Source organism: Erithacus rubecula (genome assembly GCF_903797595.1).
Source record: "Erithacus rubecula genome assembly, contig: scaffold_101_arrow_ctg1, whole genome shotgun sequence".
Classification (NCBI taxonomy): domain Eukaryota; kingdom Metazoa; phylum Chordata; class Aves; order Passeriformes; family Muscicapidae; genus Erithacus; species Erithacus rubecula.
The window spans coordinates 260,965-283,854 of NW_027636395.1; the positions used below are offsets into that span (position 1 = coordinate 260,965).

The window sequence follows — 22,890 nt, forward strand, 5'->3', positions numbered from 1 at the left end:
CAAAACAACAAAAAAAGCAAGAAGGAAAAAAAGTTTTTTAGTCCCCAGACTGTCAGATGTATTGTTGCAAAAACCACCAATGGGGAGATGACAAGAAAGCATGAACCTGAAGTAAAATAATGTACTATTAGAAATGTGTTGAAGCACTGAGATATTTTGTGTCCATCTCTTCTCCAACATGATAACAACATATTATCATGTTATCCATATTATAATTTTTAAAAAATCTTCTTTCCTAATTTATTAGCAGTTGCAGTGACTAGATTTAGAAAGGGTGACAGCCTCAGTTCCAAGAACCTGCATTTAATAAAGATGGAAATTATATTCTCAGTGAGCACTTACAGTGAGTATTATGGGACTCAGCAGAATATACTTGTCTAAGCACTAATGTTGATTAAAAGGCATCATAAAACACTGCCACACCATTTTCAGGTTTTCAAACCATGTTTTTGAGTTTATTTCTGCACACAGAAACCATGTTCTTATGGCAGGTTTGTTTTTCCCCTACATTAACCAGATTTATCCTGTTAGGACAGTGCAAACTAAAAATATTCCTACTGTGGCACAGATGAGTTTTCATCATTAGCAAAGATTTTTAATTAGTTAGATACATGTGAGAAAAGGTTCTGAGAAGTTTCTGCAGCCCTGTGTTAGCACAAAATCTGCATTTGCACAGGCAGTGATGACATCAAGGCTTGCAACAGAACCATGGCTGTGGATCAAGGCTTAAAACCATGAGAACCCTATGAGAAAAATATTTTTTAAGAGCTAGATCTCAGTGTATTATATTACCATTATCCAGAAATATAAATCATCCTGTTTGTATTAAGTATCCAGTTCAGTCAAACTCATTTTGAATTGATATTAAATCAAACAAAAATCATTTTTTTAAAGTTGTCTTGGTTTTCTCCATGTTTTAGCTGAGGGCTGTGAGGGTGTGAAATAACATGGAGACAGATGTATGCCAACATATTCAAGTACAAATGTAATCTTGCTGCAATTGAGAGAGAGAAGCATGTCTTGATTAAAAATTCCTATTGCTTTCCTCTCCTTCTTAGGCAGGTCAACTTTTTAATCATCAGTTATATTATTCATTATGAACAGCCTAATGAGGCCAGAATTTGGTCCTTTAAGATTAATTTTTGCAGATAGGAAAACTGCCTTGTCAGTGTCATTTGATTTATTCAAAAATATGACTGAATGGGTTGTAATTTATAAGGGGAACGATGACAGTCATAAAAAGAAAATATTTAATTTCAGTTTCTGCTTTTCCTGGCATGAAATAAGAAACATCTGCAGTAGTCATTAGCTCGTAGCTGAACAATACATTAGCCTAAGTCAGCAACAAAAGTGAGCAGTGGATTAACTTTGTCCTCACTGGTGGTGACTTTGGGATCAATTTTACTTGTGTTAAACCAACTGATCCTGGCCAATGCAGCATTAAAAAAAAAGGAAATAAATATATCAGTCTGAATGCAAGGTGGTGGATTTCTGAAACATCAGTGCCTTCATCAATTCCCCTCTCAGAGTGGAAGAAGGGATCTGAGCAGTTTAAAAGAATCAGGAACTCAAAATGAAATAGATTAATTGTGTTTTGAGCATGGCAGCTGAATAAGTGAATGCCCAAAGACCATTAAATAAAAAGTTTACTAAAATAAGGAGTGTAAATATTAAATAGCAGGCTATGAATCTTGACACTGATTGGAACTGGGATGTGTCAAGCATTTCTTTCATGTATCTTAAATACAGAAATAATTAAATTACACAGGTTTTGTGTTGCCTGGCTGAAATCAAGCTGGTGGCAATACTTTAGGAGAAATACCCGACCTCTGCTTAGGAAAAAAATATTAAAACTACAATAATCTGGTTAATCAGTATTGAATTAAATGGCTTAAAAATATATATATATATAATTTCATTTGCCAGTGATGTTAATTTCATATTCTGTAACAGGAAGTGTTTCATCTGCATTTCTTCTGAACTGTGTTCATTCAAAATTGCTCCATGGTAGCTGTGCTGCTCTGCTCTGACTTGGCAGCCCTAAAATCTACATTTTCTGTGCTGAAGGCACTTGGCTGGGTGTGACAGTTCTGCTTGGAGCCTGAGAACTCTTACAGGTTGAGTAGGAGAGGAGACAGGACTTGTGGGTGACACTATAAATCTAGTTTATTTGCATTTTTGCACCCTTCATATTTGGATAGGAAGGAGACAACTTGGCATGATAAACATAGGAATTTTTTTTTTTTTCCATGTTGTTAGCCAGTGTGTGGTACCCAAATCACAGTGGCAGCACCCTGTCTGGTGAGAAGTGATTAATAAAAAACCAGAGTGCAGTGCAGTGAAACAGCAGAGATGGCCTGCCTGGTGAGAACAAAGTGATGAGGGGAGCCTGATTAAAAGGAACCAAAACACCTTGCAGAGCTGCTGAACAGCATCACAAGAGAGGGAGAGGGAAGTGAGTGCACAGCTCAAGAGAAACTTCAGGGAAATTGAGGTTTTTTTGGTGTTTAATGGGATCTGTAGGATAAATCAGCTGCAGGACCACACATTTCCTCTGTTTGGGAGCAGAGAAAGTCTCAGGCTGGAGAAGAGCTGAGGACACAAGTGCCATGCATTCGTGACTAGAACAAATTAAAACAAATTAAAAAATGTTAAAAATAGCCCATGTTCACTTTAACATTTTTAACAGATGTTCAGGCCCATTATTCACCATCTTGTAACTTGAACACAGATTTGTGACTGACTGTGTGGATTCATCAGCACTGGGAGCACAACAGGGCATCACTAGGACATGCAGGATGATCTCTGTAAATCACAGAGTGCCATCACCCAAATATTGCTGCCTGCAGTCCAGAGCCACCCCAAGCTTTGCTTTCCCCAGAAAACTTAAAAACAGGATAAATCCAGGAGGAAGAGAAGGGATTTTGATAAGGTGGGAGAAGCCCATCTGATCTAGCTGGCAGTCTCTGCTGGAAAATGGCATAAATTATGCAGATTATGCATTTTTCAGGGATTTTTTTTCCCCTAATTCCTTTACCTGAGTAACACTGTGGTACAATCTGCAGTTACAGCTTCATCTAGAAATATCACTTCTTGTTTTGAGGTGGACATCAACCATTAAACAAATGAATAAACAGAAAAAATTTCAGCACTGGATTTATTTTCTAGATACAAACAGTTCTCAGGTGCTTCTCTGTTTATGTTTTCATCAACCAAGGAACAGAACACTCTAACCCTTACTTCTGGTTATTTCTACTGTTTCTTGTTCTGGTAAAATTTATGTTAATTTTCTCTTTCTTTGATGTTTTCAAGCCTTTGCTGAAATGTAGACACAAGAACCAGAAAACCCAAATCTGTTTTAAAACCATTATAGGAGGCACCAAACCAATTTTATGTGTGCACTTTTAACCTGCTTTATATCTCAATATTCACGAATTTCATTGACTGCATTATTTATTCTTTTTATTGAAAAAGAGTGAGTGAGATGTTGGAAAATGGATGGTATAGAATAATAAAAAATAACAGCAGGATTAGGATCAAAAATAAGGTGGCCAGAAAGACCAGGGAAGTCACAAGGTGAAGTTAGGTCACAAATTGGTCTCTATGATCTTGTAAGTCTTCAGCCTAAATGATTTTGTGATCCTGTAATTATTTGATCACTGAGTAAACAGGAAATATTTACAATATAAAATAATATATTTACACTATAAATTGCTGATGGAAAAGCCATTAAGCAGGAAAAGATGTTAATCTGGCCTGCAGACACTCAGGAGAAACTGCCACGTAGACAACTGGATATTGCAGATATTATTCAAACACAAGTATTAGCAGTGACTGTTATTCAATATAAAACTGGATGGGAAATTGTAATTTTTCGGTACTGTTGAGCATTTTCAACACATTCTGGAAGGTATTCTTAAACATGGAATATGTGGTCCAGATGAATTCTTGAGTTATTGTAACACCAGCACTGTGGCCACAATGTTCTAACTGTAAAGAAAAAAAAAAAACCCATGAAAATTATAAATGTAAGGTCATGCAACTTGGAAGTATAATTTTACTGCAAAAGTAAGACATTCCAACTGATTTTCAAGATTTTGATCAGAAGGAATTTTTTTGGTCAATAATTTGGACTGTTTTAAGAAAAAAACAGCATCCCCCACGCAATTATGCAGTGGAAAGCAAGAAAATTTATCAGAATTATCCTTTAAAGGCTTCAAGGTGTTTTTCTAGTTAACATGGGTATACCATTAATGTCTTTCCTCCTTAATGCTCTTTGGAAATAAAGAGCATCTGCTATTTCTTGGTTTTTACCAAGTTACTCCATTTGCTGTCACTGTTTAATTGCTTTAACTCCGGTGTAAGACTGAAGAAGAAAAGGAAAGTTAATCAAATTAAGCTGGGCTGTTTCCCAAGGAGAACAGAAGCTTCTGGAAGTATTAAATAAGAAAAAAAGGAAAAAAAAAAGAAAAAAAGAATAAAAGAAGCAAGAACCAAACCAAACAAAAAAATCCAACCCAACCCAACCCAACCCAACCCAACCCAACCCAACCCAACCAAACCAAACAAAAAAAACCCCAACAAAACAAACAAAACCACTCGATAACAACAAAGCAAAACTATCCCCCTAAAAAACAATGAACAAGCAAAAATCCACACAAAAAACAACCAAAAAACCACACAAAAAAACCCACAAAAAAACCAAACTAAAAACCCCAACCAAACAAAAAAAAAAAACCCAAAAAACCAAAAACCTCAACCAACAACAAAACCAAACCCAAAAAAACTCCACAACAACAAAAACCCACCAATTCAAAAAACAAAACTAAAGCAAAATGAAACAAACAAAAAAACCCAAACCAAAAAAAAAAAAAAAAAAAAAAAAAAAAAAAAACCATGAAAAAAAAAAAAAAACAAAAAAAGGCGAAAAAACATTTTTATCAAGAGCTGATTGATGACCTGCATGCAGAGATGCAGCAACTGCTGACCTCCCCCAAATTTGTGGGTCTGAATGTAGAGTGAAGATTGAAAATATTTTGGGAAACAGCTAGAAAGAACCTCACTGAGTCTTTCAGCCACTGAGGTTTGCATCAGTGATGGCAAAATGGCAGTAAAATTTACATGATCAATTTCTACTGGGAAAGATTGACCTAATTGCAGAAGAATTAATTATCCTGGAGTTCTAAGCTGGAATTTGGTCATGGCTAGACTAAACTCTGGTGATTTCAGTGGGTATCTGCATTATAAAGTAGTGTGAGGGGACATGACAATGATTCTCAAACTGCAAGGTAGTACAATAAAAAAACCATAGCTAGGGGAAGGTAATATAAATGTGTATTTCATTGATTTATTCCAGGTCAGCAGGAGACAATAAATTCAGTCAGTCACTTTTACACTTATAAAATGGATCTCACCTAAAGAGCTTTGTGTGTTACAGAGAATCAGGAAGGAGATAGACAAGTGAAGAAAGTCCAGCCAAAAATTGTCTGTTTAGTTTTAGCAGACACTTTTCTCTGTCAGCTTACATAGAGTAGGGCATGTATGTTTGTATATATGCTTTTGTGGGTGTTTTTTAAAATCTGTAGCATGTCATTGTGTCCTTTTAATGCAGAGTCATGGATAAAATTCACTAGGTTAAAACATGGAATATTTATGAAGTGGAGCGATTTGCTCAAAGGATGAATATTTCATGACTGCTGTTTTTTTGTGTCTGATTTCTTCAATGTATCTTCTACTTAGTCACAACAATCTTTGATGTAGAAAGAGCTTGCAGAGTGCTGTATACAGTAATTAACATAGATTTTTAAATGGGTGGTTTAAGGTAAATTTTAATATTCCAGAAGATTTCATTGAGAAGAATATTTTCTGTTTGGTGAAATCATCGTAAAATTCCTGTTGAAAAAAGGTTTTGGTGGGGGAAAAATCTGTTCAGGATTAATTTCTGTCTTTTGCATTTTTGTCTTTGTCTTTAATTTAAGTCCTTGTTAGATATCAGCAATTCCACTGACTTAGTTAAGTCAGTATTTCATGTTAACATTAATAATGCTGTATAAAGTTGAGCAATTGACAATGCAGTAAAACTGCATCTGTTAGCATTTGGATCACCCAACTCTGAACCTGAACTTTTCCTTGCATGAATATTAACTGGAAAGTGCCATGGGGGCCATGCAAATTATTCATGAGAGCGTGTTAAATTCAGAAGGAATTTTTAACTTTAAAAACAAACAGATATCTCTGACCTAAAAACTAACAGAAAGAAGTGTAACCTAAAAAAAAGGGAAATATGAAAATTTATTACTTCAATTTTAATTTTTTGAAACAATGTTTATTGATGCCTAACTTTGAATTTTTAAAAAGAATATTCTGAGTGCTCTAAAGTGGTTAAAATTATTTTTCTTTCTTTTTCTCTTGAAAGGATTGAAGTTGAGTTGTTTTACTACAAGCATGGAAATTTTTTTGGTTGACCCAAATAAAAAGTTTTCTGCTTCTACTTAATATGCTTCTACTTCTTTTAATATTTAGGTGTTGAAAAAAACAAACCAAACCAAACCAAACCAGACCAAACAAAACAAACTTAAAAAACAGGAAAAAAAAAAACCAACAAAAGATTACTTTTCAGGTTTTGTCCTGAACTAAGCAGCTGATGATGAAGAAGAGCTAGTAATTTATTTATTTTTTTGTTAGTGTGCTTAAATGTAATGAAAATCAATCAAGTTCCAGCCCAGGCTTTCTTGGCCATGTGTGTTTTTCTCAGATCTCCAGGATCACTCACTTCATGTATTCACCCTGAGTGCTTGAGACGAAGACTATGGGAGCAGAAAGGCAACTAGTCCTTCAAATTTAGCATATTTCAATAACCTAGAGTCTCAGAATGGTTTGCTTTGGAGAGGACCTTAAAACCCAATCAGTGTCACTCTTAATTTCAGCCCATTCCCATGTGCTGTCCCTCCACGCCTCATTTCTTCACACCTTTTTTTGACAAACACGCTGCTGAACCCATGGCCAAGGACAAAATTATTGATTTTCGTTGTTCTGACCTGGAACGACCCAAGTTAGAAGCATTTCCAGCATCCCCAGTGCCAAGGAGAGCAGTAATAACAGTAATTAAAACAGCAATCCTGTTTTTTGTGCTGGGTGTGCAGTGAGATGGGAATGTGTGGAAAGTTCTAGACTCATCCAACATGAGCTGGAAGGAGGCAGTGCAAGGAGAGGTTTTACCATCTGTTTGCAGAACAGAAGAGAGGGAAATCTGAAATGAAGGGCAGGATTTTAGCACAACACTCCAGAGCCTGGCAGATCTTTTTTTCCTCAGAGTGGGAGGTGCTGGTTGGAGAATTTTGAATTGCAGCCACAAGAAAGGGTGCTGAGCACCCCTGGGCAACCCAAAACCCTCAAAATTAATAAATCTGCTCTGAGAAGTGCACAGGAAAGTAGGTGAGACACAGAAAAATCCATACGCTCGGGATGACATAAAAACATCTTTTAAAAACAAAAAAAAAAGAGAGAAAAACTCAAAATCAATAACCATGACTCCTACAGTAATGAAAAGTGAAGGGCACCAGAGTGCTCACTGATAGCTGCTGTGAAAATGTTTCTTTCCTGGGTGAATTCAGAGAGGATGATCAAGTGTTGGCTTCCAGTCAACGGCTTTATTCATCAAGAGAAGAGAAAAATCAGTGTAAATGATCTTCCCTTGTTCATGAGAACAGACCTCAATTTCTAGCTATTTTCTGAACAATTAAGAATTATATAGATGACAAATCAAGAGGAAAAATGCAGAAGAATAAAGGAACCTCACACCAGGTGTATTTTTTTCTATTTCCTATGACAATCCTTTTGCCTAGTTTGCACCTTGCAAGGCCATGCAAGGGAGAAAAAATCACCTCCTTTTACACTTGAGCATGTTTCTCATTTGGCATTCCTGTTTGTTGAAGCACAGGTGTCAGCAAAGAAGTTTGTGTGCTCATTAAAACCAGCCCAGGACACAGAAATTTGTTCAAATTGTTCAAGGTTTAAAGTAAGCTTCCTTGCCAGTTGTTTTAGGGCAGAACAATATATTATTTTTGGAGAGCTCTGGCTTCAGCTTGACCTCTGCATATGCCCTTTGATGTATGATAAATTGATATATGGCTTATTATCACTGTTTCTAAACCCACATTTGTGGTAATATTTGAGATGTACATTAGAGCAGTGTTTTATTGAAACTGGGTACTACTCACACCATTTTGCCACAGTCTACATCACACATAATTTTCAACATACATTTTCCAATGCTATACAATAATGGATTCAGATAGGAGTTTATTCTGGTTGGACTGAAATTGAATATAAACTCAGTACTGGCTGTAAAGTTCACAGGATTTTCTTTTGTTTCTGCCCAGTCAGTAAAGTTAGAATATTTGTGTCTATTATTCCTTAAGGTTCCAGTCTCCAAACTCTACCTGAAAAACAAAAATAGTGTTTCATTAATTTCAAAATATCTTCTTTGCCTATTTTTGCACCAGGACTTGATTCTTCTCTCACACCTGTGCTCATGCTGTGTGACTTTATGGTGGGGACATTTCCTTTGCTCCTGAATTTACTGGAAAACTGTTAAAAAACCCCACATTGGACCAAGGCATCCTGTCTCCCTGCATGGGACCCCTCCAACACCACATCTCTCATTTTATCTGCCATCTGCTCCTCTGAATTCTCCTCTTGGCACCTTATGCAGTTTGCAGTTCAGGTTTCTTGTGTTGTAGATTGTTCTAGTGTGGAAGTTTTTATTAAAGCAGCATGCCAGTCCCCAGTCGTGATGGACAAGGTACTATAGATTTATATGTGAACAAATATAAGGAAAAAAAGCAATTAATTCTTTTGTAGGGCCTATAATTAGCCAGTTAATTGAAGCCAGTTAATTGCACCAAGAACTGTATGCCCCGGTCCTATGCAGTTTTATTCATTGTGAGGTATTTTCTATGAAACTGTGGTTATTTAATCTTTTTTGTCCAAATTCAAACTAAAGACTTTTATTATTGGTGGCTCAGTGTTTTAAGAGGTGTTGCTCAGCCTTAATGGTTTTATGATAAAGTTGCTGCCTGCCTGCTGGTTTATTCAGCTTCATTTCCCAGAAAGGATGGCAGCACAATCTTTGCAACTGGCATATTAGGTAATTTGCCAAAACTCACAAAGTATTGGGGGAAAGCACTGAAAATTGCAGTATTCATGTTTATCCTGAAATTTTAGGGTTTGGAAGTCTCTGGGTTTTCCTGTGCATTTATTTAACTTCCCAGTATGTGTTTCTATATGGCAAAGTGCAAAGTCTGGGTGCAGGTCAGCTGGTTGAGGTTATTTTGGGGTTAAAAATGGCAAATACTGTCACAGAAAGGTCATGCATTAAGGTTAGTATCTGATATCACAGAACTGAATAGAGCTGGTGGTTTTTTTTTTTTTTTTTTGTCTTAACTGCTATTTTCTCACCTGTTTGGGGCATTTTTTATTGCCCTTTGAATCCTTTTTTATGCTGTTGGATGTTGCATATTGAATATTTTCAAGTGGTGTGGTACAGATAAAATGCCACACATAGAGACCTAATCCAGCCTCTTGTACCAGTCCAGAGCCAGAAAATACTCTGTGAACATCTAAATGGGCTTTTATTGTTTCTTCTTTCTCCCCCAGGTGGGGGGGGGGGGGGGGGGGGAAATAGCCATAAAATAAAAAGTATTATCACCATTATTACTTTGCAGCGTGGTGTGTGCTGTAAAATTCCACATTCACATAAGAGCAGGTAGTAAAATTTCCCTTAAAACACACAAAACAACCAAGTGAAACAGCTTCAGGCAAGTGACTGAAATATGAAAGGATGAAATGGCTTGGCCTGAAAGGCAGTGCTTTCTATCTGTGGCTATGGGGATTTCCCAGGTAGGTTTTTGCATCCACAATAACAGATGCTAGCAGGTACCTGCTTCTAAAACTGTATTTAACATCCTTTTATTAGCATTTTATTCTAAGATTATTAACTTTTGCTTGCTGGTGACTGCTGTTTGGCACTTAAAGAAGCAAAGGCTTTTGCACACTGCCTTACCCACTTTTACCTTTTTGAGTACACTTATTTTTTGGACAGTGCCAGGGGCACCTTCTCATTACATTTTCTGCTCTCTTGGAGCATTCACATATTCTCAAAACTGCATAAGGCCCCGTGTGTTTGTGTAAAACTGTGTGATATTTCAAGACTGCTCCTGGTTTCAGAATTACAGCTTTCTGCAGTGTTGTGCCTTTGGCAGCACTGAAATCATTGGCAAGAGCTGGAGCTGACTAAGAACTCAAGAGTTGCTTTAAAGTCAAATTTCTTTACACTATTTTCCATAAGAAAGATGATCCTGCCAAATACCAGGGTACTCCTACCTTGTTCTAGAGAGGTGTAAATGTGAAGGCACTTGGAAAAAGAAAAAAAAAAAATTCATTATCTATTCTTGTCTTCCACAAAATAGCATTTCACCTAAATATTCTTTATTTATATATTTTTAAAATTTTATTTAAACATATTTACATTCAGCACTGATGGCCATAGTGATTGAAAAAAAAAGGAAGACAAGTAGTAATGAATTAGAATCTTTTATTGGCATTTCTAAAACTGTCATTTCAAGACACTGTTATTCTAGATTTTAATAATATGTGGCATTTTGCTCAGGCACTCACTTTTTTATTATAACTTATTTTTATTGAAATAAAACAATGAAGAAACAGTAAGTTTTTCATAGGTTTTAAGTGCTTAAATCTGTGTAAACCTGTGAGAAGGGATACATCTTCTCTACGGAGTGCCAAGTTTTTAGGGTTTCTTAATTAATATATTTGTTTTCCATCAAACATCTGTCATCTAGGCAGAGTTTCATCAGTTCATGGGGAGTTATCTCTGTCATGCACTGCTGAGGAACCTGGTGTGTTCCTTCTGGCTTTGTTTTTGCTCCTTTCTGTTTGTTCTGTTGTGCTTTTTTATCTGTTTGAGATCCTTGTTGCAGTCATTGGTTTTTTTTGGTTTTTAGGTTGCTTTGTTCTCATTTTCAGTGTTTTTTGGTGGGGTTTTTTTTTGTTGTTTTCTTTGTTTTTTGGGCATGTTTTTGAGTTTTGTTTTGTTTTGTTGGGTTTTTTTGTTGTTTGCTTGGAGTTTTTTGGGATGGCTTTGTTTTTTGGTGCGGTTTTTTTGTTTGTTTTGGGGGTTTTTTTTGTTGGTTTTTTTTTTTTTGGTTTTTGGGGTTTTTTGTTTTTATTCTCATGAATGATTGCAAAGGCATCTTGGAATTAGGAAACAGGAAGGAAGCAAATGCTGCTCCAAGGGACTGTGGGTGCTGAATTCTGTCAGAAGTGGGGAGAGGGAAGAGACAGGACATGTTTTCAGTGAAACATCTGTAGCATTAAAATCACATTCTTAATGACTACAGCTGAGATTTTGGGAAGTCAGTCAGACTTCCTTGTATGCAGGTCCTCTGAGATCCCTGAGATCTGATGCTGAGCAGACTATAATTTATTTTTGATGTTGCATTCAGAAAAATGTTATTTCCTCTTGGAGCTTACTCTTCCTTTGGATAACTTTTTTGGGCAGATTTTCCAAAGGGATAATGCCATATATAAGTTTATTCTTTTGCATATGAGTCCTACCTTTTATTTGAATGTTTAAAAAAATATTTCACTTTAATTTAAAGTTAACACAAGCTTAAATATAATGCAAATCAAGTGTAATGTGCCATAAGATGTAATGTAGCATAGTAGAATGTTACCCTGGATCTGCCTAAATCCAGATATTTACGCTTCAAAATTCAGATTTTTTTTTTTCCCCAACCTGTCAAAGTTCCTGCCACTGTAACAGAAATAGGAGTCTGGCACAAATATTCAGATACTATCCAAGCATCGCCTTCCTGCATTATCTCTCTTAAGCTAATGTAGGATGACATATATCCTGGTATGGGCTTTCCAAACCTGCCTGTGTCTTCTTGATTTTTTTTTTTTTTAATCCCACTTATGTCATGCAGCATTATTAACTTCTAAGAAAAGCAAAATTAAGTTTTCCCAAGTGAGAATCAGATTTTTTTTTCTGAGGAAGATAAAACCCAACACTACTGTTGCCATATATGTTATTATATTTTGTCAGTGATGCATTAAAAGAGGAATAAATGTGTTGTAGAAAATGTTTTAAAGCTGTAAAATAATTTACAGCTTAAGGTCATGAAGTGCTGTTATCAGACCATGAGTTGGGGATGTCCATAAGTTTTTGGGGCCTTTTTTGTTTTGTTTTGGGGTGGGTTTATGTGGTGGGGTTTTTTTTTAGTTTTGGTTTGGGATTTTGTTTTTGTTTGTTTTTTGTTTGTGGAGGGGTTTTTTTAGGGTGTTTTTGGGGTTTTTTTTTAGGTTTTTTTAGGCTTTTTTTTTAATTTTAGTTTTTTTGTTGCTTTTTTATCTTTTTTTTTTTTTGTTAAATTACTGTCTCCCCTGGGAGTCAGGAGGGTGCCAGGCTGATGGGGACCCACCACCCACAGCAGTGAATCACCAAAAAAAAAAAAAATTCTGCCAGCCCAGCTGAGCAAGGCAACTCTGTCTTGCTCCCTCTCCACTCCTCTGGAACAAGCAAAGAGTAAATTACAGATAATTACCCTGGGGATGAGTCACTATATAAATAGATTTTTAAAATAACTAAGTGTTTTAAAGCACTGCTTTAAATCACTGCTGATTAAAATATATACATATATATATATATATATATATATATATATATATATATATATGGCAGTATCTTGTAGGAAATTTCTGGTGTGGTAATTTAATGCATTTCCTTAAGTGCAAAGCAGAGTGCTGATATTGCATTTGAGCTGGTATGATAAAGCAAAAGTAGATATATTTTTTAAGTACTCAAGATCTTACAGAAGGCTGTTTTTTTAAAACATGGTTTGTTAATCTAAAGGGAGGTAAAAATATCCTGTCATAAAAAGCAAGAGATTAAGTTAATTTTTTTTCTAGAGATCTGTATGAATTGCAAAGTTCATAGCTGCATTTTCATCTCCATTTTTAATACTTACCTTTAATTTCTGTCTAGCATTAGGAAATACAGTATTGACAAGTAGAATTAGGTCTTTTTGCTAAAGCAGTTCTCACTAGCTCTTACTGAGACAAGAAAAGAACATAGTCTATTCCTGGATGAGCTTAAACCAGCAATCAAACAGCCAAAATTAATTAAATAAACAGAAAAGTAGCATTATTGGCATAGCCATCTTGGCATCTGAGCAATATGTTCAGCTGAGATTTTTATCCTGTTTTATTTAGATGTGTACCTAAGTGCAGAGTGGTCCCTCTGAAACAACCATCAGAGTAATAGCAGAATCCAGCTTTGAATTGCTAATGCTGCTATTCATCCCCATAATTAAGTCTCAGAATATTCTTCAAATAGCAGTCTGAAGGAAATGGTTACTGGAATAAATATTCCTTGTATAATTGGACAATTTTGTTTAACCAGTTTTAAAGCAGAGTCTCCAGCACTTTGAATTATTTTAGTAGAGCTGGAAGCTAATATGGATTTGGAGCATTTGTAAAATTTTGACCTCCAGCTTTCATGTTCTGTTCTGTCTGTGCAGTTGCCTCTTCCACTGGTACCTTGAGAACTTGCAGCCTACTTTATTGACTTAATTTTTAGTTTGTTTATTTACTTTGGATTCTGTTTTTCTAAGATTTAAATGTTAGAAATATTCTGGTTTGGGGGCTTGTGGTTGTTTTTGTGGGATTTGGGAGAGCAGAGTTCTTAGGCTTTTTTTTTTATTATTTTTGATTGTTCAGTTGGTTTCTTTGGGTTTTTGGGGGTTTTAATGAGTGTTTTTATAACCAGCTGTCATGTTGTTAAATTAATAACTTAGCTGACTAGTTCAAGTTAAAAACAATGGGATGGTATTTTCCCTCTTTTCTTTCATTACCTTGAAATCCTCTACAAACACATTTTATTTAAATTTAGTTCAAGCAGTGAAAGAACATGTTAAAAGCTTGATGTGATCTTTACATATGTAAACTGTATAATGGATTAATCTAGTTTCAAAACACACACTCAAACATTAAATAAAGAATTACAGAAGTCAAGGCTCTGCTAAGTACCATGTTTAGGCCATTTTAAATTATGTCTGACATAATTTATATAATTCCTGTGTAGCCTTCTTCAGGGTTTATGTGAAAGCCAAACTTTAGAAATAAAAATCACCTGTTTACCCCTAGTGGCTGTGGTTAGAGACAAGCTGGTGCTTGAGAGAGTAATTCATTATTTCCTCTCCATTAGATCTGACAGTCCCCAAAAGGACACCATGCTACTCTGCAATTAGGAATAACTGATGTGCTCAGTGCTGGTTGTCACATACAGTTGCATACAGAATATTGTGCTGAATTAACCAAGGATTGTTTCTCAATTGCACTTGGTGTCTGTTGACAGAAAAAAAAAAAAAAAAAAAAAAAAAAAAAAAGGAAGGTTCTCCCTGCTCCTCTCCAACTTTTCCCTGCATCAAACATGGGGTGATAGCAAAAGAAAAAAAAAAACGAGTTAATTTAGTGTGATGGTGGTCTTTAAGGAAATGTTTTTATTTTTTACCCAAAGCATGTGCAAGCTCAGGGTGGATCAATGCCTGCCATGGGTGAAGGAGTGTTGTTTGAACTGAAAGAAATCAAAACAGGAGGAGCTTCCATTTCAGCTGGCAGTCGTTAAAAGAGAAAAAGGAAAAAGTGTGGATACACGTGTTTAATATCTCAAGAGGGCCTCTATATCAATTTTATGGAGAATTCTCTCACTTCCAGGTTCTTTTGCAGTATTCAAGTGAAAAACTCTTACATTCAGCCTTTGCTGTCATCCAAAGGTTTTTCAAGGCTGTGAAGACAGAGACTGTTTTTGTGATGCATGTGTACATAAACCACACTGACTAAAAGAAGAGAAAGAACTGGGTCACTGATGTACTTTTAAAATGCAGTTTTGCTGGGAATATGTCTGTTTCCTTCTTTTGAATGTGAGGGTAATAGATAGTCCAGAGCCATTAGTGCTTTTCGATGGTAACTTAAGGCAATTTAATGGTTATCTGTCTACAAAAGAGAGAGGTGAAGACAGGATTTTTATTGCTTTTCCCAGAAAAATAAACATCTGGAATGGAGAGCCCAGTGGATAACAGTGTCCCTGACAGACCCACACACACAGCCCACCCTAAAATTGACACTTGGGCTCCCTGTCTGCTCAGTTTCAGAATCAATTCCCACCAGCCTGGAAAGAAGCTGAATGGAACAGAAGGGGTGGAGGATCATGAGGATAAAGTTTTTTGTTATGTCCAATTGCTTTTATATTAAGAAAATGTAAATAATGCAACCACTGGCATTACATGGCTTTCTTCATCTGTATTTTTTTTCTCTTTTTCTCTCTCTCTCTTTCCCTTCCTTCCTCTTCCCATTCCCTGTCCCTGCCTCCCTCCCCACTCCTGACACCTTTTTGCACAGCCTCCATTGAAGAAGACCCAACTTCAGCAGGTAGGAATTATTTAAATTGCATTAAATTAATCTGCGTTGTGGTAACCATTTTTGAGAGCTACCTTTACTAAAACCTTGTTAACGTGTTTAATATTGTTTATAACTTGGTAAGTAGACATATGATAGTTGGGATCTATCCTCTTCTGTCTGTTCCTTCTTCTTTTTAGCTTCTTTCTTCATTGGAGTCAGTAGGAAGGATAATCCTCCTGTAGCATTTAAAAATATCAATGGCATGTTCCTTCTTCCATGCTTAAGCTGGCATGTCAAGCTTCAGATAACAAAATGAGTCAATCAAGAGTTGAAAAAAAAAATCAGTAATTTTTATTTTTTTTAAATGTTAAGATTTTTCTCTGTGTTTATGCTGGTAAAACTCAGTCACTTGTATGATGCCCAAGAACTGACATCCTTTAAAAACCTGGGAACAAGCAGAGAAGGGAGGGAAAAGAAAGGCAGCAGATGCAGAAGCATCCTGCTCAAAGAAAGCATTCTCCAAATGATGGCTTGGGTATCTGCTCAGTGAACTTTTATTTCCATTGACAAGCTGCCAGGCAGTGGGAATGGTTACCATCACAATCATAAAAATTAGTTTAGGAGCTCCCAGAGAGACACAAACGCATCGTGTTTATTTTATTGTGAAGATTAACTATTTCTAATTAATTGGCAATCCATTAGCTAGGGAGTATTTAAAGAAAAAAAAAGACAGTGTAGCAGAGAAGAATGCCACTGAGCAGCCTAACATATTTGAAATGGCACTGAGTTGTACAAACCCAGCGAGCTAAAACATCAAATAAATGGGGAATCACTTTATAGTGGCTTGTTAAAAGAAGGAAAGGTCTCCAGAGGAGCAAAAGAGAAAAGGTGAGGAAAGTGAATGAAGGGAGGAAGATGGCAAGGAAGGATTGAACACTGTTTACAACGCTAACCTACAACTTGGGAGCAATATAAGTAATTAGGATACAGCAGAGAATAATAAATGAAAGGACAGAGAACAAAGCCAAGAGTAGAATGTGAGAGAGGGAGAGTAGTTGAGACTAGAACTGAATACAGAAAGGACAAAAGGGAGCTTTAAACGTGAATGTGGCAGCAGAATGAGCAGGAAGCAGGGCTGAGATGAGAAATAACACTGCAAAAGGGAGAAAAAAAGAGGAATTTGGGTGAAAGCTGTGGAGCACTCACCCCCCTGGAGTATGCATTGAAATTACTAAACATCAGCTTTCAACTCTCCATTCCTTGAGAGATCTGTCAGTCTTGAAGTTTTCATGGAAAGTGTTTCAGCAGAAACCTGCTGCAGCCACTCAATAAAAACATTAGCTAGAAAATGATGGGTTTTTTACACAGGAAAGAACAAAACCCCCACCCCCAGGTTTTTTCCCTTTAGGGAAGTGGTTTAAATACACACATTTTTTAGAGCATCTCCTGATGACAGGGCCTCCCTCTTTGAGCACTGCTGTTTTTGTGAGAGCCCCTAACTGTGCTCTGGCCAAGCTACCCAGATGCATCAGCTGAAAATGATCAAGTGGAGTGGAATTCATAACACAGCCACGTGGGCTGCACTAAAAATGATTTATCCTGAGAGAAGAATCCGTGTATAAAGTGCAACCTAACATTAATTTCTATCTTAAAACTTTAGAAGCAAGGCCAGCTCTTCAGATGTTCCATAATTTATATCTTCTATTGATTTTGCTGTAGGACATTGCTATTTTAAAAGTAACAGATTAGTTCTGCACTCCTACAGGATTGTTTTAATACCACTTATTTCTCAGATTGTATTGGCGTTTTTAAAACTGTAGGTCTTGCTTAAAGCAGACTCCCCTCCCTCAGGGTAGGAATGCTGTTGTGCAGTCTGGAAGTCACAAGGGTGTAGAAAAATAAATAGAAATTGAATTCAAAACTTCATTCACTCACCTAGAGCCTTTCAGTGGCATGTGCCTGGTATACAGGCAGTCTTATCCAATATCAGATTTTGCTCTTTTCCACAAAAAAAGTGCAGCAAATTCCCTCCAGTTCATCAGATTTATCCAATAATTATTCATACACATAGTATTTCTCCAACAAATGCCTTCACTTAAGACAGAGCACAAAATAGGGTAAATTGCATCTAATAATTTTTATTAAGACTATAAACATTATCTCCACATTTTATGAAAATTTCAAACTTTTAATTGGCCTCTGATCTCGACCAAAATTAAAATTTCCTTTCCTGTTTAATCAAAGGGATAAAACACTGCTATTTCCCATACTCTGCTTTTTGGGATAGGGTATAGCAGCTTTGGCAATGCCATCTTGTGAAGAATTTAATAGAACAAAAGTTACTAAAATTTTACCCTGAGTGTTGTAATCAGTAAGTTGAATATTGATAATCCTGCAATAATAAGTTCCCTGTAGTTACCTCTCTATAGAAATGATATTTCACTGGAGTTCCTTCAGTTTCAGAATGCTTCAGACTAATGAACTCTAATTATAACCTGTTGTTTTTCACCCAAGTTGCTTAATAAGCAAAGATAAATGAGGGAGTTTTTCCAGATACTCCTCACAGTTTCAACAACATTTTCCCTAGCAATGCCTCTGGGTAAGCATTTTTATAGATCTCTTCTTTTCTTTACAGTTAAATACCTGTGATTTTATGTCACTGGGGACATCTCAATGATGATAGTGACTCTATTTTGAAACTTTGCTATCCTTCATTTATTTTGGCCTATTTAAAATCAAATATAATAAAATAATCTAATAAAATAATCTAATAAAATAATTAAATTTACTTATTTATTTATTTATCAATTAGATAGTTTTACCAGAACAGCACACATTAAAACTAGAAAAATCTCAGGAAAAGGAGAGATTTTCTATTTCCCATGTGTTTATATCCCATCCAAATGTGGCATGAGACTTTGAGAGCTGTTTGTTGAGCCAGGAGGAGATTCCTTTGTTAACTGTTTTTAAAAGCCTCATGTAGCATCCTGTTGGATGTCCTGCTTTTTGAAGCTTTGCATCCCAAAAATGTTTCCCTGTGGTTTTATGGATTTCCTCCACCAAATCTCCTAAAGGAGCCTGGAGTAGTTTTACAATTATTGGAGAGTAATTCTTCCAAGGCCAGATGAGAGAGAGCACAGCCCAGCACACACAGTTTGCTCACTTGTCTCTGCAAAGTGATTTTGACTGAGATAATAAATACATTTCCTTTGAGACCATCACTTAACTGGAGCCATCCCTTCCCTCTGCCATTGACTTTTCTTTTTTTATTTTAATCGTGATGCTTTAGGGAACTGGTGTTTTTGTCTTTGCATTCCATCTATGTAACATAGATGGAATATATAACATATATACATAACATATATAACATATATAATATATAACATATGCAAACACATTTAGAGTTTCATGGTAATAAAAGCTCTTTTACAGTGTGAGTTTTGCTGCTGTCTTAATTGAGTTTGGATGTTGTAGAGATTAAAGATTCACTATGTGACAGGGTCTCCTTCTTCAAAGACATTATTAAAAAATAATTCTGTCAACAAGATTGTGGCAGAGAATATAAGCTGCATTGAATATTTGTGTATCTAATTATTCTCTTGCAAAATTACATTACCCCTCCAGAATTCCATGTGATATCTGTTCTCTCTTTATTTAGAATTCCAGCTCTTATAAAAGTTATTTTAGCATGTTCTTCCTGAAGAAGTAAATAACATGGAGGTGGGGGGTGGGGGGAATAATTTCTGAGAAAGTTTAAAAGTTGAAAATGTCATATCAAATAAAAGACACTTCTGAGACTTCTGCTGTAAGAACATATAAAATTGATTTCATTAAAGGAAATTAATGGGATTTTAGAAAATATTTAGAATGGAAGAGCACAAGTTCCAGGATGACAGCTGTGCTAGATGTAAAACTTACAGTCATGAGAAACAGATCTAAAACTATTAAGGGTTGTCTATTACCCTTACTCTAGGAGCAAGGTGTTAAGTAATATCTGAAATGTGAATTTCAGAATAAAAATCAAAACACAAGTTACATGCTTTGTTTTGTTTCTGTTAGGAGAGCTCTAGTTTTCTCTGGTGCTTGTTTTCTTCCCTGAATTCCTGTGTTTAAGAAACTTTTTTAACATGGATAGGAAAAGATAATGCCTTGGTGTTTCTCTTTTTATTCACAGAATAATAAAAAAAATGGCTTACAGAGAGAAAATAGATTTTAAAAGATGAAAAATTATAAGTAATATAAATTATTTTGGTCAATAGATATTTCAAAGCTGGCTTGTTGGGCATAGTCTTGATGACTCTTAGGAGAGTATTTCTGGTGGAATTGCTGGATCCTCAGAAATAAAATGGTTCATGAGACATATAGAGACTAAAGAAACCCAAATAACAGAATGGAAGTTGTACTAGAAAAATGTTGTAAAAGAATCAGCTTTCTCTATCTAAATATCTTTGCATTTAAAAATTTACTGGATTGTAATTTTTTAAAAATATTTAAAAGACTACACATATTATTATTATTAAAATCCCAGATTTTCCCATATACCATGATATTCAGAATGTCAAATTTTCAAGGTTTTGATTTTTCTCAACCATGTAAAGTGGAAAGTAGGAGGATTACATTTGGAACCAATCTTAGACAGATTTATATTAGATAGTTATATTAGATAGATCTTTGTCTTTCCTTGCTTCAATTTTGCTTTTGTTTTTGCTTTTGCTTTTTTGGTTACTGGGCACATGTCCTTGGCTCTCAGAGAATAAGGCTTGAAAAACATTTGAGATCATGCTGGCATTAATATTTAAATGAAAATTATACTTATAGGCCTTATATAATAACTATACCACATGCTTGTCCTTAAAATACCTAGCTGATGTGGGTTTGAAATTGGATTTCACAAAAGGTCTCTCTTCTCTGTGAAAATAATGCCCCAGAGGCTTTTATTGATTGGGAAAACAAAACAAAACAAAGCAAAAAACCAAATCAAACCAACAGCAACAACAAAAAAAGATGAGTTTTGGACCTGGATGATCTTTTTCCAACACAAACCATTTTATGATTCTATGATGATCAGAAAAGGGAAACCAAATTAGATTTTTTTCTCTCTCCTCTTTCTCTCTCTTTTCAGTTTTTTGTTTTTGTTTTTTTTTTTTTTCTTTTTAAGTTATTGAAATGAAACTTTGAAAATAAAGCCATGGCATGTTTAATCTGCTTTCTGAGTCACCCTCAAAGCATCAAGGATGTGCCTGGTCACATCTCAAGGATTCAGTGTCCTGCCCCTGCACAGCAGGATCTGGAGCTGAGGTTTTGTGACAGCTCCCAGCCTGTCCTTGGGGCCACAGGGATTCTGCTGTGGTGGGCAAAGCTCTTCCATTTCACACATTTCAAAGAGGAAAAATCATCTTTCAGAATTATTCTAAGGGAAAAGATTTGCCATTCCCCCAGGGAGTGTACCACAGATTTACTGTCTTGCTGAACTTGGTTTATGCATTTGTAGCAATTCTTTTTTTTTTTTTTTTTTCTTCTTGAACTGCATATTTTATTTTTTCCAGTGCCTGGAGCTAGCTTGCTAATTACTTTTCCATCTATTCCAAGCAAAATACAGACTAAACCAGAAAATTATATAAAGGTCATATTGAACCCCATTCTGATGGAAATGAGGCTTATGCAGTAAAAATAGTTCTAGATGCCAGGTGGCACTGAAGGCTATTAGAGTAGCCTGTCACATTTAAAAGCTGGAAATCTTACTTAGGTCAGGAATGAAAATTAATTAGTAATTTTAGCCTATCCCTTAGTGGCTGTCTGTCCATATATCATAAAAATACCACAGTTTGGCAAAACCTCTCACTTTTCAAGACTGACAAAAAAGGGAGCTAGGAGTTTGAAATTAGCCTGCAGTGCTGGCAGCTGCCTGACAAACTCAGACATGGACATTTTTTCCATAATCTGCATAGTTTCAGAGAGTGGTGTTTGTGGTGGTTATTCAATATCCATCCCAGTTTACAAATAAAGTGGGACATCATATGGTATCCCCTAAACCAGATACTGATTTATGTCATGAAATTTTCCCTTTCTTACCTGAATTTTGAGGCAGAAGTTCTCCAAGATGAAGCTTTTCATGCCAGGCATCTGCCTCAGCTCAGATTTGAGCTCAGCTCAGATCAAGGCTGGGCTGGATGAAGGTCTGAGAAACCTGGTTTAGTGGAAGGTGTCCCTGCCTGAGGAAAGGGTGGGACTATTTAAAGTCCCTTCCACCCCAAATTCTGGAATTCTGTGGTTCTGTGAAACCAGGTGAACACACAGTATTTTGGTAACAGGTCTGTATCAACAGGGCACCTTTACACAGCTAAAGCTGTTCCCACCTGGGAAGCAGTGCTCCCCCCAAAATAAGAGGTTTTGCAGGTGTTTAGTCCTTGCCAGGACAGATGAAAAAATCAGGACTAGGTCCAGCTCTGGCCAGCTTAATAAATTAGTAAATAAGTAAGTAAGTAAATAAGTAAACAAGTAAATAAGTAAGTAAGTAAATAAGTAAATAAGTAAACAAGTAAATAAGTAAGTAAGTAAGTAAATAAATAAATAAATAAAATTAGTTTGAAAAGACAAATATTATTATTTGGTGTTTATTGATGGAGATGGAATGGGAAGATGAACGAGCCACTGTTCTTGTTGCTGCAGGGATCCCTGTGGACCCTGTTGCTCCTGGAATTCACTTTTCTCCTGACAAGTGGAGTTGAAACACAGGAGAACTGTGCAAAAGGAGCAGCTTTTTGCAGGGATAAGCAATGTTTTGGGAGTGATCCACTTTGAGGAATCATGGATGTGGCACTGAGTGCCCTGCTCTGTTTGACAAGGTTGGATTCCTGCCCTTGGAGGTTTTTTTCCCAACCCCACTGATCCTGGGATTCTGTGAAAAGGCCAAATGTGATAGAGACTTCTGGAAGGGACAGATTGTCATCTGAGAAGTGCTGGAAAACAAGACAAGGAATTCTTGGGGAAGGAAGCTGACAGGGAAAGGAATGGGATGAATGAGTTGAGCATGGACACTGAAAGTTGGAGTGGAGATGAAGAAATTGTCTTCACTGGGATTACATTTCACTAAAGGGTCCCAGCCTGTCATTAGACATATGGAAAGGGAAATAAAAAGAAGAAAATAATGAGAGCAAACCAAGCAGGATTAGTGGTTGGTTTGAGGATTTAGAAGCAGGTTAAGAAGCCCAATGCAAAGGACTCTAATCAAAAAATAGCATCACAAGGAGGCTTACTTTATGTTTACTTTGGATTTAAACAGCCTTATGGCCATCTTTAAAGCTCTGGATTGACTGTGAAAACATAAAGAATAGTGAGGAAGGAATTTCATTCCTTGACAGTGCAAATTTAAATGGTTTTTAGTTGCCAAGGCTTTGTATTGCACGTAAATTC

The 22,890-nt window shown here is 36.1% G+C and overlaps 1 protein-coding gene across 2 annotated transcripts in view; it reads left to right on the forward strand.

Moving 5' to 3' along the window:
- EDIL3 (EGF like repeats and discoidin domains 3) overlaps positions 1-22,890 on the forward strand; it is a 227,292-nt gene that overhangs the window by 77,920 nt on the left and 126,482 nt on the right. Inside the window, exon 3 of one of the 2 annotated variants that reach the window (XM_079331767.1) lies at positions 15,478-15,507. The exons of the other annotated variant lie outside the window; for it this stretch is intronic. Coding sequence (XP_079187893.1) covers positions 15,478-15,507 — 30 coding nt within the window. The remainder of the gene's footprint in view (positions 1-15,477; positions 15,508-22,890) is intronic. 2 annotated transcript variants of the gene reach the window in all.